Source organism: Pelobates fuscus, chromosome 2 (genome assembly GCF_036172605.1).
Source record: "Pelobates fuscus isolate aPelFus1 chromosome 2, aPelFus1.pri, whole genome shotgun sequence".
Lineage (NCBI taxonomy): Eukaryota > Metazoa > Chordata > Amphibia > Anura > Pelobatidae > Pelobates > Pelobates fuscus.
In genome coordinates this window covers 289919513-289937697 of record NC_086318.1, presented here as the reverse complement: position 1 = coordinate 289937697, position 18185 = coordinate 289919513, and the positions used below count along the sequence as shown (strand labels likewise).

General features: G+C 46.1%; 1 protein-coding gene across 1 annotated transcript in view; it reads right to left on the bottom strand.

Moving 5' to 3' along the window:
- LOC134586296 (protein unc-93 homolog A-like) overlaps nucleotides 1–18185 on the bottom strand; it is a 107588-nt gene that overhangs the window by 77326 nt on the left and 12077 nt on the right. Inside the window, exons 5-6 of the mRNA XM_063441778.1 lie at nucleotides 16471–16606; nucleotides 3627–3758 (exon numbers count right to left, since the gene is read on the bottom strand). Coding sequence (XP_063297848.1) covers nucleotides 3627–3758; nucleotides 16471–16606 — 268 coding nt within the window. The remainder of the gene's footprint in view (nucleotides 1–3626; nucleotides 3759–16470; nucleotides 16607–18185) is intronic.

The window sequence follows — 18185 nt, the reverse complement described above, 5'->3', positions numbered from 1 at the left end:
TAAGTGGTTTGTGGGTTCGTTACCAAAAGTCATGCCTTTGCATTTATCTATATTAAATCCAGGAGTGTACCTAGAGCATTTGGCACCCGGAGCGGGTCCTCATTTTGGCACATAAGCAGGGGGGAGGGGGCATTAATAATTTTTACTAGGGAATGGGGTAATGTGCTGCCATTGGCTGTCTGACGACAGCATGTTGGGCATGCTGGCATCAGACAACACATTTGCACCCAGATTTCTGGGATGGCTGACACCTCTTAACTTTGATCTTTGTTTAGCGGATAACTCCCCTATTTGCTATCCTTATGTGGGATTGCCATATTTAAGGACACCAAATAAGGGAGCTATCTGCTAAACAGCACCCTAATTTGGTATCTTTACATATGTAATCTCACATAAGGACACCAATTTAGGGAATTCTCTATATTTGACATATTTAGGGACACCAAATTAGGGAGCTATCTACTAAACACATACACATTTATATACACACACAACCACAGATATACACACACATTTAGTTAATAAGAGGTCCAACCAACCTCACTACCTTGCTCTGGGAGGGCTGGAGTGGATCCTCCCCCTGGTGACTAGCAGTTGCTGCTGGGCTGGGATCTCTGTGCTCTTCCTGCACAGCTCACTTGCACGCCCAGTAGTGATGCCGAAGCCAGGATAACGTCATATCCCGGCTCCCGCCTTACTGTAGGGCGCGCACAAACTCCTATATGGTCCATAAATTTGTTTTAATCTCAATGCCTCCCAGTATATATCTGTCCTAGCCCCTTGTGTGAAAATGTGTGTTTGTGACAGCCTATGTACATGCAATGTGTGTTACTGCATATATAATCTGTGAATGTGAGCCTGTGTGTAATGTGTCTATGTAAAAGTGGGTGAACAGTTGTATGTGCCTGGGACTTAGTGTGTGATATTGCATGGGGGAATGTGACAATGTGGAGGTATATGTAAGTGGGTGAGTATAACTAGCAGGAGAAAGGTATACGGCAGGGTGGGACAGTGTGGTGGATACTATGACAGTGTGTGCCATTGCACACAGTGGATTGAAGGAGGTGCTGCAGGTGAGGTGTTGAGTATATGGTCTGATATGACAGGGGTGAGTTTTATATGTCACGGGGAACAATGGGATTGGGTGCTATATGGAAGAGAGGGTATTATGTCAAGGCGGGGGTGTATAGCAGGGTGTGTATTATGCTAAGGTGGGGGTATTTGGCAGGGAGGGTATCATGGCAGTGTGGGTATTATATGACCTGTTGAGGGGTATATGCCAGGGTGTGAATTATGACCAGGTAGTGGGTTTATGGCAAGGAGAGTAATATGACAAGGCAGGGGTGTATGTGCAAGGAGGGTATTATGACAAGGCAGGGGTGTAAATGGCAGGGAGGGTATTGAGACAAGGTGTACTAGTAAGGTGTAAATGGCAGGGAGGGCAGGGGTGTTAAAAAATAAAAAAAAACTACTTATCCAGGGACTAAAGAGTTTGCCCAATCTACTTGTCTGCCGTGACAATCTACTTGTCCTGATAAAAAAATTTTTTTTATCAAAAACTTATTTAAATAAGGTATTTATTGATTGCAATTTAGGAGACGCTGCGGAATCTGTTGGCGCTTTATAAATAGCAATAATAATAATAATAGGAGACCTGATGTTGGGCACATAGTGTGGGGTGATAGGGATGTAGTATGGGTAAGACACATAGTGTGGGGTGGGATAGGGATGTAGTGTGTGTAGGGCATTGTAAGGCACTTAGTTTGGGGTGATAGGGATGTTGTATGGGTAGTATGTAGTGTGGGGTGGAATAAGGATTGCAGAGTGAGGGGGTGACAGGTGGCAGAGCGTGGAAGGGAGGGGGTGACAGAGTGGGCGGGAGGTAGTGACAGGTGGCAGAGTGAGGGAAGGAGGGAATGATGTGGCAGAGTGAGGGGGTGGCAAAGTGAGTGAGGGGATGACAGGTGTCAGAGTGAGGGAGGGTGTGACCTGTGGCAGAGTTAGGGAGTGACATAGTAAGGGAGGGAGGGGGTGACTGTTGACAGAGTGAGAGAGGGGGTGAATGATTACAGAGTGAGAGGGTGACACAGTAAGGGAGGGGGTGACTGGTGACTGTGAGGCGGTGACACCGTGAGGGAGGGGGTGACTGGTGACAGAGTGACTGAGGGAGGTGGTGACTGGTGACTAGTGACAGAGTGACGGGGGGTGACTGGTGTCAGAGTGAGGGAGGGATGGGGTGACTGGTGACAGTGACTGAGGGAGGGGGGGACTGCTGACAGAGTGACTGAGGGAGGGAGTGACTGGTGACAGTGACTGAGGGAGGGGATGACAGAGTGACTGAGGGAGGGGGTGACTGGTGACAGTGACTAAGGGAGCGGGTAACAGAGTGACTAAAGATGGGGTGACTGGGGACAATGACTGAGGGAGGGGGTGACAGAGTGACTGAGGGATGGCGTGACAGGGTGACTGAGGGAGGGGGTGACTGGTGACAGAGTGACTGAGGGAGGGGGTTACAGAGTGACTAAAGGAGGGGGTGACTGGTGACAATGAACGAGGGAGGGGTGACAGAGTGACTGAGGGAGGGGGTGACAGACGGAGGGGGTGACAGGGTGACTGAGGGAGGGGGTGACAGAGGGAGGGGGTGACAGGATGACTGAGGGAGGTGGTGACTGGTGACAGAGGGAGGGGGTGACAGGGTGACTGAGGGAGGGGGTGACTGGTGACAGTGACTGAGGGAGCGAGTGACTGGTGACAGGGTGACTGAGGGAGGAGGTGACAGGGTGACTGAGGGAGGGGGTGAGGGTATAATGGCAGAGAGGGTATTATGATTAGGTGAGGGTAGATTTACAATAACATTATTAGCTTACCATTCAGGGGGTGCAGCAGGGGCTGTCTCTCATCCTCTCCATCCCAACCCAGGGTCAGGCAGTGCAGCAGGTGTAGGGGATCTAGACAGGTTGACTCTGATCCCCAGCATATTTGAAGTGGCCGTGCAGGGGAGAAACTTGGAAGAATACAAGTTCTGTGCCCCTGCTGGTACACTCCATAATAACCCCTGTGATGCTTAGTGATGAATCCCCTACCTGTGGTCTGAGTCAGTCAACTCACTGACTGAGCGCCGGAGCTGCGAGAAGAGATTATTATAGCTGAAGCAGCAGGAGGTACAGAGGGTGGCACCCCCCTACTGAGTGACATCCGGGGCGGACCGTCCCCCCTTAGTACGCTACTGATTAAATCTCCTCTGCTACTTGCCTGCCCAGTCCCCCAATTTATCTGCTTTAAAAAAAATAATAGACAGATTTAGTTACTGTTGTCCAAAGCATGCTACATTTAAAAGGTGTGCAAGTGGTGTGATCTATGCTATTCAGAATTTGCCAGTTTTTCTGTGCATCAAAACATGTTACCATTACTGTAATGTTTTTCATGGGTTCTCTTAGAATATGACACAAAGTTCTTAAAAAAAGATGCATGCAACTTCACGTACATTCTGAGCCTTACACCAAGCACACAAAAGGGATTCAACATAAAAATAAAAGCATTGTGCATTTAAAAGAACAGAAATATTTGTAAGTTTGAGTACCTAAAATCTTCAATTCACTCAAATTATTCCTATTGGAGATACTAACCATTTACTGATGCTTGCCAAATAGCATCTGCAATGCCCCACAGTCCAGAAAACACAAAGTACATTCCAAGTTGCTCAGGATTCGGTCTCCATACAAATAAAACTGATATGCAGATAATATTAATTACTGTAGCTAGAAAAATAAAGCATTTTGCAATCAGCCTTAAAAGAAATTTCATAAATGCACATCAAAGAGAAACAATAATATGTTTGTTAGCTTTTTTGAGGTCATGTTCCATGAAATAAACATGTGATGTTTATTAACTCCTTAAGGACAGAGCCAATTTTACAACATGACAGGAGGCTTCGTATTTTGCATAATCTCTCATTACTAGCTCCACACAGCAGCAAAGAAACACATAGAAAAAAGAACCAATCACAAGAGAGTAGGATGTACATAAGGCATTGTGACCTCATAATTTCCTCTTTCTTTGCTGCTCCATCAAGCAGACAGATCAGAGTATTACTCTTCTCCATTACTTTATGTTTATATTGCCTCTTTTGAGGTTGTTTCTGTATTATATTTATATACTTTGCTGTTTGTTCTTGATGTGCTTCTGTACTATGTGCAGCTGTGTTTTTTCTATATTATTTATTGAGTTTCTACAAATTATTGAGGGGCTTTTGGGTCTTACTGGGGTTGCATGTTAATTTTGAATTATGCCCTTTTTATAAGCTGTTAATAGGGAATTCACTCATAACCTTGAATTAACTATTAGAGCATGGATTAGTGCTCTATGTCAGGACTGTGGCCTGCACACAAGGGGTAAGCCCCCTACTGTATTTTTACTGTGCTGTGCTACTGTATGGAGACAGGCTGCTGCAGTCTCTGTTAACTGCTGGACAGGATTTCCAGGACATACTGCTTAAAGGAATATCTCCCATAACCTTGAATTAACTGTTTGAGCACAGATTAATGCTCTCTGTCAGAGCTGTGACCAGCACTAAAGGGTTCATAGCCTGTGCACCTTGGGTGATGCCCCCTACTATATATTTATACTACATTGTGATACTGTATGGATACAGGCTGTTACAGCCTATGTTAACTGCTGGATATGATTTCCAGGACATACTGCTTAAAGGAATATCTCCCATAACCTTGAATTAACTGTTTGAGCACAGATTAGTGCTCTCTGTCAGAGCTGTGGCCAGCACTGAAGGGTTCATACCCTGTGCACCTGAGGTGAGGCCCCTACCATATGTGTGCTGCACTGTGCTACTGAGTGGAGCCTGGCTGCTACAGCCTCTTAACTGCTGGATATGATCTCCAGGACAAACTGCCTAAAGGAATATCTCCCATGACAGTGAATTAATTATTGGAAGAGCTGAGGAAAGCTCTCTAACTTAAGGGTTCATACCCTGTGCACCCAGGTGAGGCCCCTACTAGATGTGCACTGCATTACTAAATGGTGACATGCTATGACAGACACTGTTAACTGCAGGACAGGAGTTTCAGCACTCCCTGCTTAAAGGAATATCTCCCTTGACAACAAATGTAATTGTTTGAAAACTGATTGTTGCACTCTATAGGAGCTGTGGCCAGCATTTAAGGGTTCATACCCTGTACACCAGGGGTGCTGCCCCTACTATATGTGAGCCCAGGGCCGGACTTAGGGGTGTGCGAGCTGTGCGGCCGCACAGGGCGCCATGGAGCAGGGGGTGCCCTGCGGCCGCACAGCTCACACATGGCCGGCTAAGATAAAAAAAATATTATTTATTATTTGCTGTGGGGGCAGGGCTTACCTGCAGCGGGGGCGGGGCTTACTGTGCGGTGGGGGCAGAGCTAAAATACCGTCTAACTGCTTCCCCCAACAACCAGAATCCAGGAGCTGCACTGCCTGTCTGCCTCCACAAGGAACAGAGGTAATTATGTGATTGTCTGCTTGTGTGTGTGTGTGTGTGTTTGTTTGTCTGCCTGTGTGTGTAGCTGTCTGCCTGTGTGTGTGTGGCTGTCTGCCTGTGTGTGTGGCTGTCTGCCTGTGTGTGTGTGACTCTCTGTGTGTGTGACTATCTGTGTGTGTGTGTGTGTGTGTGTGGCTGTCTGCCTGTGTGTGTGTGACTGTGTGTGTGACTATCTGTGTGTATGTGTGTGTGGCTGTCTGCCTGTGTGTGTGTGACTGTGTGTTTGACTCTCTGTGTTTGTGAATATCTGCCTGTGTGTGTGTGTGTGTGTGTGTGTGTGTGTGTGACTGTCTGTGTATTTGACTGTCCGTGTGTGTGACTGTCTGCCTGTGTGTGTGTGTGTGTGTCTGTGACTGTCTGCCTGTGTGTGTGTGACTCTCTGCCTGTGTGTGTGTGTGTGTGTGTGTGTCTGGCTGTCTGTGTGTGACTGTGTGTGTGTGGCTGTCTGCCTGTGTGTGTGCGTGGCTGTCTGCCTGTGTGTGTGTGACTGTGTGTTTGACTCTGTGTGTGTTTGTGTGGCTGCCTGCCTGTGTGTGTGTGTGTGTGTGGCTGTCTGCCTGTGTGTGTAACTGTCTGTGTGTGTGTGTGGCTGTCTGCCTGTGTGTGTGTGACTGTCTGTGTATTTGACTCTGTGTGTGTGTGTGACTGTCTGCCTGTGTGTGTGTGTGTGACTGTTTGTGTATTTGACTGTCTGTGTGTGTGTGTGTGACTGTCTGCCTGTGTGTGTGACTGTTTGTGTATTTGACTGTCTGTGTGTGTGTGTGTGTGAGACTGTCTGCCTGTGTGTATGTGTGTGTGACTGTCTGCCTGTGTGTATGTGTGTGTGACTGTCTGCCTGTGTGTATGTGTGTGTGACTGCCTGTGTGTGTGTGGATCTCTGTGTGTGTGTGGCTCTCTGTGTGTGTGTGACTGTCTGTTTGTGTGTGACTGTCTGTGTGTGGCTGTCTGCCTGTGTGTGTGTGGCTGTCTGCCTGTGTGTTTGGCTATCTGCCTGTGTGTGTGTGACTGTCTGCCTGTGTGTGTGTGACTGCCTGTGTGTGTGACTGTGTGTGTGTGTGTGTGTGTGTGTGTGACTGTGTGTAGCTGTCTGCCTATGTGTGTGTGTGTGACTGTCTGCCTGTGTGTGTGACTGTCTGCCTGTGTGTGTGTGTTTGTCTGCCTGTGTGTGTGGCTGTCTGCCTGTGTGTGTGTGACTGTGTGTTTGACTCTCTCTGTGTGTGTGTGACTGTCTGTGTGTGTGTGGCGGTCTGCCTGTGTGTGTGTGACTCTCTGTGTTTGTGACTGTCTGCCTGTGTGTGTGTGTGACTGTGTATTTGACTGTGCGTGTGACTTCCTGCCTGTGTGTGTGTGTGACTCTCTGCCTGTGTGTGTGTGGCTGTCTGTGTGTGTGACTGTCTGTCTGTGTGTGACTGTCTGCGTGTGTGTGTGTGTGGCTGTCTGCCTGTGTGTGTGTGTGTGTGTGTGACTGTGTGTTTGACTCCCTGTGTGTGTGACTGTCTGCCTGTGTGTATGTGTGTGACTGTCTGTGTATTTGACTGTCTGTGTGTGTGTGTGACTGTCTGCCTGTGTGTATGTCTGTGTGACTGTCTGCATGTGCGTGTGTGACTGTCTGCATGTGTGTGGGGCTCTAGTGTGTGTGACTGTCTGTTTGTGTGTGACTGTCTGTGTGCGACTGTCTGCCTGTGTGTGTGGCTGTCTGCCTGTGTGTGTGTGGCTGTCTACCTGTGTGTGTGAGGCTGTCGGCATGTGTGTGTGTGTGACTGCCTGCCTGTGTGTGTGGCTGTCTGCCTGTGTGTGTGTGGCTGTCTGCCTGTGTGTGTGTGGCTGTCTGCATGTGTGAGCGTGTGACTGTCTGCCTGTGTGTGTGTGTGTGACTGTCTGCCTGTGTGTGACTGTATGTCTGTATGTGTGACTGTCTGTGTGTGGCTGTCTGCCTGTGTGTGTGTGTGTGTGGTTTTCTGCCAGTGTGTGTGTCACTGTCTGTGTGTTTGAATGTCTGTGTGTGTGTGACTGTGTGTGTGTGTGTGTGTGTGTGTGTGTGTGGCTGTCTGCCTGTGTGTGTGGCTGTCTGCCTGTGTGTGTGACTGTGTGTTTGACTCTCTGTGTGTGTGACTGTCTGCCTGTGTGTGTGTGACTGTCTATGTATTTGACTGTCTGTGTGTGTGTGTGTGTGTGTGTGACTGTCTGCATGTGTGTGTGTGGCTCTAGTGTGTGTGACTGTCTGTTTGTGTGTGACTGTATGTGTGTGACTGCCTGCCTGTGTGTGTGGCTGTCTGCCTGTGTGTGTGGCTGTCTGCCTGTGTGTGTGTGACTGCCTGCCTGTGTGTGTGGCTGTCTGCCTGTGTGTGTGGCTGTCTGCATGTGTGTGTGTGACTGCCTGTGTGTGTGTGTGACTGTGTGTGTGTGTGTGTGTAACTGTGTGTGTGTGACTGTCTGCCTGTGTGTGTGTGTGTGTGTGGCTGTCTGTGTGTGTGACTGTATGTCTGTGTGTGTGACTGCATGTGTGTGGCTGTCTGCCTGTGTGTGTGTGTGTGTGGGGGGGGTTTCTGCCAGTGTGTGTGTCACTGTCTGTGTGTTTGACTGTGTGTGTGACTGTGTGTGTGTGTGTGTGTGGCTGTTTGCCTCTGTGTGTTTGGCTGTCTGCCTGTGTGTTTGTGTGTGGCTGTCTGTGTATGACTGCCTGCCTGTGAGTGTGGCTGTCTGCCTGTCTGCCTGTGTGTGTGTCTGTCTGCCTGTGTGTGTGTGACTGTGTGTTTGACTCTCTCTGTGTGTGTGTGACTGTCTGTGTGTGTGTGGCGGTCTGCCTGTGTGTATGTGACTGTGTGTTTGACTCTCTGTGTTTGTGACTGTCTGCCTGTGTGTGTGTGTGACTGTGTATTTGACTGTGCGTGTGACTTCCTGCCTGTGTGTGTGTGTGTGACTCTCTGCCTGTGTGTGTGTGGCTGTCTGTGTGTGTGACTGTCTGTCTGTGTGTGACTGTCTGCGTGTGTGTGTGTGTGTGTGTGTGTGGCTGTCTGCCTGTGTGTGTGTGTGTGTGTGTGTGTGTGACTGTGTGTTTGACTCCCTGTGTGTGTGACTGTCTGCCTGTGTGTATGTGTGTGACTGTCTGTGTATTTGACTGTCTGTGTGTGTGTGTGACTGTCTGCCTGTGTGTATGTGTGTGTGACTGTCTGCATGTGCGTGTGTGACTGTCTGCATGTGTGTGGGGCTCTAGTGTGTGTGACTGTCTGTTTGTGTGTGACTGTCTGTGTGCGACTGTCTGCCTGTGTGTGTGGCTGTCTGCCTGTGTGTGTGTGGCTGTCTACCAGTGTGTGTGTGGCTGTCTGCATGTGTGTGTGTGTGTGACTGCCTGCCTGTGTGTGTGGCTGTCTGCCTGTGTGTGTGTGGCTGTCTGCCTGTGTGTGTGTGGCTGTCTGCATGTGTGAGCGTGTGACTGTCTGCCTGTGTGTGTGTGTGTGACTGTCTGCCTGTGTGTGACTGTATGTCTGTATGTGTGACTGTCTGTGTGTGGCTGTCTGCCTGTGTGTGTGTGTGTGTGGTTTTCTGCCAGTGTGTGTGTCACTGTCTGTGTGTTTGAATGTCTGTGTGTGTGACTGTGTGTGTGTGTGTGTGTGTGTGGCTGTCTGCCTGTGTGTGTGGTTGTCTGCCTGTGTGTGTGACTGTGTGTTTGACTCTCTGTGTGTGTGAATGTCTGCCTGTGTGTGTGTGACTGTCTATGTATTTGACTGTCTGTGTGTGTGTGTGTGTGTGTGACTGTCTGCATGTGTGTGTGTGGCTCTAGCGTGTGTGACTGTCTGTTTGTGTGTGACTGTATGTGTGTGACTGCCTGCCTGTGTGTGTGTGTGGCTGTCTGCCTGTGTGTGTGTGTGGCTGTCTGCCTGTGTGTGTGGCTGTCTGCCTGTGTGTGTGTGACTGCCTGCCTGTGTGTGTGGCTGTCTGCCTGTGTGTGTGGCTGTCTGCCTGTGTGTGTGTGACTGCCTGTGTGTGTGTGTGACTGTGTGTGTGTGTGTGTGTGTGTGTGTGTGTGTGTGTGTGTGTGTAACTGTGTGTGTGTGACTGTCTGCCTGTGTGTGTGTGTGTGTGGCTGTCTGTGTGTGTGACTGTATGTCTGTGTGTGTGACTGTATGTGTGTGGCTGTCTGCCTGTGTGTGTGTGGGGGGGGGGGGTTTCTGCCAGTGTGTGTGTCACTGTCTGTGTGTTTGACTGTGTGTGTGACTGTGTGTGTGTGTGTGGCTGTTTGCCTCTGTGTGTTTGGCTGTCTGCCTGTGTGTTTGTGTGTGGCTGTCTGTGTATGACTGCCTGCCTGTGAGTGTGGCTGTCTGCCTGTCTGCCTGTCTGCCTGTGTGTGTGTCTGTATGCCTGTGTGTGTGTGACTGTCTGGGCAGACTAGATGGGCCGAATGGTTCTTATCTGCCGTCACATTCTATGTCTGTCTGTGTGTGGCTGTCTGTGTGTGGCTGTCTGTGTGTGACTGTCTGTGTGTGTTTGTGTGTGTGAGTGTGTGGCTGTCTGCCTGTGTGTGTGTGTGTGACAGGGTGTGTGGGAAGGGGGAAGGAGCGGGGGGAAGGAGTGGGGGAGGGGGGGGAAAGGGGTACGCTGTGATTTTTCACACAGGGCGCCCACAGGCCTAATGCCGGCCCTGTGTGAGCTGCACTATGAGGCTGAGGGAAGCCATACTGGGGCAACCTCTGTTAACCGCTGGACAGGATTTTCAACACTTCCTGCTTGAGAGAATATCTCCATCAACAGTGATTCATTGTGGAGAACTGATTTATGCTCTATATCAGGGCTGTGGACAACACTTAAGGGCTCATACCCTGTGCATCCGGGGTGAGGCCCCTACTATGAGTGTGCTGTACTGGAATGCTGAATGGAGGCACAGTATTTGCAGCATCGACTAACTTCTGAACAGGATTTCAGCGCTGCTTGCTTAAATGCATATCTTCCTTGACAGTGAATTAATGGTGGGAGAACTGAGTGATGCTCTCTATCAGGGCTGTGGCCAGCACTAATGGGTTCCTACCCTGTGCTCCTAGGGTGAGTCCCCACTATATGTGTGTTGCACTGTGCTGCTGAGCAGAGGCATGCTATTGCAACCTCTATTTACTGGGTGATCCCCAGTCTATTTTATTTGGCCACGATTCAGAGTACAACCTACATGCGTTTCTGTGAGCAGTGCCTACTACTATGTTAGGCTGATCTGTTTGCCCTGCATCCTGTGCCTGCCTACTGGTTTGTGCCTTACACAGGGTTATTCCATACTACGATAAGCCTACCTGCTTATTTCTTTCTGGGTGACCCCAGGTAACAAAGATGACAGTGCCTCGCACGCTACTGACCAAGAAGACACGGAAACGACCCTGGACCCTACTGGTCACTGGCTGTGTAACCTACACATCCGTCACTCACATTCGAGAGACTGGTCCCCTCTCAATCACCTGGCTACTTTATGCACCTGTGGCTTTGTAGTCTCTAGGTAAAGATATCCATAACCGCTTGCGGTCGGACAACCCATGCCCTTCCCTCTTGGACAGAGTTGCACAGACGATTGCGCTTGACCAGCGGATGATGTCCGTCATAGTTCTGGGTGACCGCGACTCCGCAGGGCAGTCAGGAAAAGTCTCAGGGACACCCAAGACTAACTGCTGGACTCTATAGACCCTATCATGGGTATGATGCCAGATACCGCCAACACCGTCCAGGAATGGGCTCATGATATTCGTGAATGGGCTCAGAGATTTTTCATCATAAACCCCAGTGTTCGCCTCTCCTATGGGATGCGGATAGCAGCACTCCTCCATATTGACGGATGGTTGGTGAATCTGGGCGCCAAATCATTGGGACCCCAGGCACAAGGCACACTAATCAAGACCCAAACCTCCAGGGGGAAGGTGTTACATGGTTACCTCCATAAGGGGTGTTCTTTGGGACTGGTCGACAGTGGGGCTTGTCGCCAACCACTTTGGGACATCTGACCCGGTACCCCGCTATCGCTAACTTGATTACCCATATAGAGCGAGAGTCAACCTCTAGTGCTCAGATGATCGGACAGAGAACACAGAACGCACAAATACGCTAGGTACCGTTTTCCTCAGGGGAGTGCCCCTAGGGTACCATCAATTTACTTTCTACTACACCCACAGGAGATAACTAATAAGGACCCCTTTCGCGTAGATGGCTGGCTTGTCGTTTTTCCATTCCTCTTGGCGACGCTATCTAGGTTTCCTGTGACACAATCAACCTTGGTTCTTCACCTGATCCCTCAGCTCGGATCTTTGGGGGCTTCGTTAAACTACCGAAACCAGTGTTTAATTACGTGTGGGGAAGGTGAGGCATTATCTTCCTGGACCATCTCCTTCGGGTCGATTCAGAGAAATGAAGACTTCGTCAACACCCACGATTCTCCAAGGTCCGACTGGAACCATCGTATTTCGTGTTTCCACTTTTTGTGATTCGCAAGCGACTCCCCGTCTTGCACACGGAAGCCCCCTCTTCAAAGGTCTCTGTAACGGCTACCCTGGTAGTGAGAGGGTATCAGCCGTTGGAGACGTCCTTTTCCCCGGCAAGTCGCTATGTAGAAATAGAGCTGGTATAATCCCATCCACAAGATCCAGGGGGAGAGTCAGGTTCAGCTGTAGAAAAAGGCAAGGTAGTAATCCAATACAATCCCCTTCCAAGAACGAGACGAGGCTACGTTTTGAAGGGTCAAGAAGAACTGAACTTTTATTCACCTAACTTCCTTTTAAAGGATTCTCCCATGCAAGGGAGGGATTTACAAGAATTACACAAATAACCAATCATACATGAGTTACCTCCCACACATCTCCTCCCCTCAGATAAACAAGTAACACAATTAACAAGCACACAATTTTACCCTAGTTTTGGATGTACCCCAAATACTTGGGGTACATTCATAAATTTAGTAGCCCTAGTCGGGGGCCCTAGTCGGGGGGTATAACATAGTCAAAAATCATCCCATTCGGTAAAGGGGTTCGGGAGATATGGAGCTTCAAAGTTTTGACCGACCGCACAGACACACTAGCCGAAAATAGTTCCATAAGATTTGGCCTTGCGGTCGGTCCTCGTTCGTGCGGTAAAAAGGCACGAAAATCTTGCCATCCATTCGATTCCTGATGGTCGCTAGAATCCCCATAGCCTATTAAGTCTTTCTACCGAACAGCAGGTCGTTCGGTAGTTCCAGCACGAAGCTACGTTATTCTGGAGGTCTCAGCGGTGTTCGCCTGTTTGCGTATCCATTTTTAGTTCCAGGCGATTGCTGGCAAACACCGCTGTCCGTGCGTAAGATGGCCGCGAACACGTGCAAAGTCCCGAAATGGCGGCCACCTATGCTTAACACAAAGGATTCGTGCTGAACCATACGAACGGCTGAAATAGACCTGGGAGGTAAAATACCACTTAGTTAACAGCAGGGTGGTCCTGTGTTCGGTAGTTTGGTTCGTTCTTTTACAGGTTGAATTTCTACCGTACAGATGGCATAAAATAAACAAATTCTCCTGATTATTCCACATGAACCAGGTAATCCATTCCAGGGTGGTTTATAGTCTCTGAAAAAGGGCTGACTTGGCAACAAATATTCCCAGGTAATTGTAAGGTTCTGTTACAGAACTGCAGGGCCATAGTCGCAGGGCAGGAGGTTAGCAATAAATCTTCTCCAATGCCCAGTGGCAAATGGCAGTTTGTCACAGTCTCCTCTATCCTCAAGGAATATTCACATGGTCCTCCACTGCAACACCATGACCCTACACTTTGCATACCTAGAATTCTTCAGTCAATACTTCACTATCCGTAGACTGGTAAAGAAGTACTCCTTCTATTACATCCTACTACGGATGGACAGAGCGTCGACAGTCCAGTATGCCATTTGCCTGAATGGAACCAACTCCCGTCTTCTGTCAGACATCATGAAAGGCATCTTCGATTCCTGCCTTCCTTGCAGAACCTCGAGGTCGGACTCATATCAGAGGGACCACCAGAATGGTCTGTCCCTCAATTGCCACAATGCACGATAGTGCACAATAGTGATCGCAGTCTGGCCAACTGCGCCTCCCCGGGGGACATATGTCTCCCCCTCCTTGCTTGCAATGTTTGGGAAAATTCTCCATCATCTTGTTGTTCAGCGAATAACACTGCCTTGGCTGTCCCACTGTGACAGAATCAACCTTGTTTCCCGGACCTTACGGAACTGACTGGTGTGGGTTTCCTCCTTCTACATTCATATCCTACTATTTCTCATGGACCCGAAGGGAACCCACATCTTCTATTCCTGGAGGGTCGACTGCCCTGGTGGCCTGGACTCTTTTTGGGGTTCTTGGCAGATTGGCGGACTATCGCAGGCTGCTGGGGACCTCTTGGGAGTCTTTTGGGCCCCAGGGACGTGACGATGCTGCCTCTCCATCTGGGCGTTCCTGGTCTGATTGGTGTTTGGTACTGTACCTTGATCCATTATGTGGTGATTGGGATAGCTCAACGGCCCGTGTCCCGGTCTGAGGACTCCCGATGGACTAGTATCCTCTTGTTTAGCAACTACCCAGTGATCTCCACCTTTGGCTTATGGGATGTGGAGGTCGTTCTCCATTTTCTCTATGGGACTGGGCATCTGCTGACAGACTTTCCTGCTTGGTCTGGTGTGGCTTACCGTCAGGTACCGGATGTTCGGGTGTTCGACGGAGTTGTTTCTCCCACAGCCCCAACGTACTAGGTTTTACATAATGGTTATTCAGTTATCAGATTGTAATTTACAATATTCTTCTATGGGATGATGTACACGGTACGTTACTTGGATTTACATGTTCATGACTATGTGTTTAAACCTGTCACACATTAGCTTTTCAGTATGATTAGTCTCTGAAGACATTTGGTTGTTCGCGTGAAACTTCCAGGGAATTTTAATCCTTTGGATTTGATTCATCCCTGAACACTTTTTCGATGTTCGTATGGAATTCTCTGGAAGTTTGCTCCTTCGATGTGGGACTTGGGAGTTATAATTTGCTTGTTATATGTTTACTTCCGCTTGATGTCACTTTCTGAAAGAGGAAATGATGAGGTCACTATGCTTTATGTACATCCTACTCTCTTGTGATTTTTTTTTTCTTTTTTCTATGTGTTTCTTTGCTGCTGTGTGGAGCTAGTAAAGAGAGATTATGCAAAATACTCGCCTCCTGTCATTATTAAAATTAAGATTATTAGTACACTAAAGCTATCATAATCTTCAATTGTACAAGTTCTGCTCAAAACAAAACCTGGAATTTGAGCTACCTGTCTGTTCAACCATTATTTACCTCTTTCATAATCAGTGCACCTGCACCTATGATATATCATTTTGTTCATGAAAAATAGTGCTTTCATTTCACATCAAATATATAGATATGAAACATAATTTAATATGAATAACATTTTAAAAATTTGAGAAATTTAAAAATGTGATTTTCTTAGTTCTGCAAGGCATTTTACCTGTGAATGTCATAATACTGTTAGCTTTTACTGCAATAAAATACACATATTTGTGTTCAGCGATGTCTCACAAATATAACAGTACCCCATGTACAGGTTTTATGGGTTTTGGAAAGTTACAGAGTCAAATCTAGGACTTTCCTCCCTTTTCAGTCTTTACACATGAATGTGGCAGATTTGCATACTGGGCCTATGTTTCCTTTGAGACGGTGTGGTAGCACAGGAATGAAAATAACCTGCATTATGGCATACCATTTGCAAAAGTAGACAACCCAGGGTATTCAAAGTGGAGTATGTCGAGTCTTTTTTAGTAGCCACTTAGTCACAAACCCTGGCAAAAGTTAGCAGTCATATTAGTTTTTTGCATTTTTCACAAATAAACTGCCCTTTCACAGATGATATCATCAGCATTATACATTTTGCTGCTCATTATATTTGTGTTCAGAAATGTTTTACATGGTACCCCCATGTCCAGGTTTTATGTATAAAAAATAAAAATTTGGTGCCTTTTTAAACTTTTTTTATTTATTTTAGAGTGTTATGGGGACTGTCTGACATCCAGGCAGTCCCCCTGCAGGCAGATCCTTGGTCTGCTGTTGCGGCAATGTGATTGCCTGTGAGGGCCTGATTTGCTGGAGTCAAGGCATAGAAACTAAAATTACTTAAATAGGAAATGCTATTATAGTACTTACTTCCAGTCCCCTTATGGGTTCAAGAGCATAATTAAAAACCCTATATAATTCACAAAATACCTTTATTGTTTCCCTATATATTTCCCTAATGGGGGCAATACCGAAATTTTCCAGAAATAAACCTACCAGACATCTTATATGATAGAGTATAGTTAAATAGTTAAAGTGCCTTGATTTTTGTCACGTAAAAACACAGTTTGGTTCTAATGTTGAAATATAAGTTGAACTTTCTCAGATCTTTTTTTTTTTTTTTTAATTCTTTGAGATTTTTCACAAAAATTTAATAAATAGACAAAAAAACGCATAATCCAATAAATATGTAACAATCATATACATTTAATATATTAATGTTCACAAGAAGAGAAACATTCATTCTCACAAGCATACAAGCCATCCGAAGCTTAATCGTATGTATTGTATTTTATTGTACTTTAATCGGGTAGATCTCTATACATTAAATGAACTAGGTTAACATACACCTTCAACACTACCAATGAGATCTGCATATAGGTGATAGATTTTCTCAAATCTTATAGTATAGAAATAGTTATTTCTCTCATTATGCCCCTATTATGTATCTTTTTAGAAATACTCCAGTAAGATTTTACTTACTATTTTCTGATTTTTGTATTGTACTGGTCAACTTGAAATGTATGATAATGACTACTTCCTTACATCTGATCCTTTGGGTAAATAAATCAGTTATAGTACAACAAGAATATACTTCATGCCCTATATTATTTTCTACACAAATTATATTAAAAACAAATCACATCTTACCTAGAATAAAGAAAGCAATCCTGTTGACATATTCAAAGAGTTTTCCAAACAGGAAAGAACAAATCGAAGTCATTGCTCCAAAAATGATTATCACATAACCAACAAATTTAATTCCCAAAGAGCAGGTGACATATGACTAAGAAGTTAAAGAAAGAAAAAAAATATGTTTTTTTTGGGTAAAATGTTTAACAAGGGTTTTTATTTTGTTTAATTACATCCTGTCAAACATTTTTCTTTTGAAAATAAATTACTATTTTAAGTAATTAAATAATAAAATAATAATAAAAAAGTCAGAACCATATAAAATTGGAAGAACCAAAACATGTCCACCGTGAACAAGTCTAGTAGCCTCTGACAACTTTAAAATTCTAATTTACAATTTCAGAGTTTTTTTTTTATTATTTTTTATTCAAAAGACACTATAGACACATTTTGGTGATCACTTTAGGCATTCCCAGGCAAATGTTTGATCAATTTTGAATTTTTTGAACCAACCCATATTTTGTTAATTGAACCAAACATTTTCTACAGTCATTCTTCAGAAACAAAAAAATTCTCAATTCCAAACCATGTCTGTTTGGAAGAACTTTATTTTGACCATGCACAGTACTTGCTTGTACTTGCACATGGAATAAATATTTTCTCCCATATGATGTATGGAAAATTTGCACATGTTAATTTGAGTTCCCTTTACATATAGCTCAGGTATGTTTTAAATTTGGTGAGAAAGTAATAGGTAGTCAAAATGTTGTATATATCATAGAAATGGGTCCATAAATAATTAACATCCCTATTGTTCTCTATTTAACAATCTCTATCATTCTCTAAGAAAGATACAAATCTTGTCAGTCGATAATAATTTAGATAAGATTTTCAAGTTTGGGAAAAGCTGTAAGTCTTTACCATTAGCAACATCCATTGCAGCAATTAGCAGCTTGTTAGCAAAGCCTAACAGTGGAAACATGCCTAGGCCCCTAGGTCATTGGAGAACCCCTTCAGCAGCTTACCTTACCTTAACCCAGTGCCGGGCTCCCTCGGCGCTGGTGACCTCTCCTCCCCCGCCAATGTCAGCTCCCTCTGCCGACGTCAGCGGAGCCAAATGCGCATGCGCAGCAAGTGCCACGCGCGCATTCAAGCTGTCAATAGGAAAGCATTTCTCAATGCTTTCCTATGGCGCTCTGCGTGATGGAGGCATAATATGCCTCCAGTGTCACAGATGCGCCTCTAGTGGCTGTCCGGAAGACAGCCATTAGAGGCTGGCCTAACCCTGCAATGTAAACATAGCAGTTTCTCTGAAACTGCTATTATTGCAACTGCAGGGTAGAAACCTGAAGGACCTGGCACCTAGACCACTTCATTGAGCTGAAGTGGTCCGGGTGACTATAGTATCCCTTTAAGTGAATAATCCCAATATTCTACAGGAATTTATTTTCGAAGGCTGATCAGGCATCAGATTGGAGCTGTGGACTCTGCTTTGAAAAAGACTGTCTTCTTCACATTGGTGATTGTGCTCTGGCAACATTGAAGTTCAGACTCTGATTAAAACTTGCTGTACATCAACAAACAAACACATGTTTACATGAGAGCCAACCATTTAGACATTAATATATTAAATTATATTCTAACTATTATGGTTAGAGTATATCACATGGACTTTGCATCATCAGTCGGATGCAGGAAAAACAGTATGCCCTTCCCTATGCCATTATTAAATG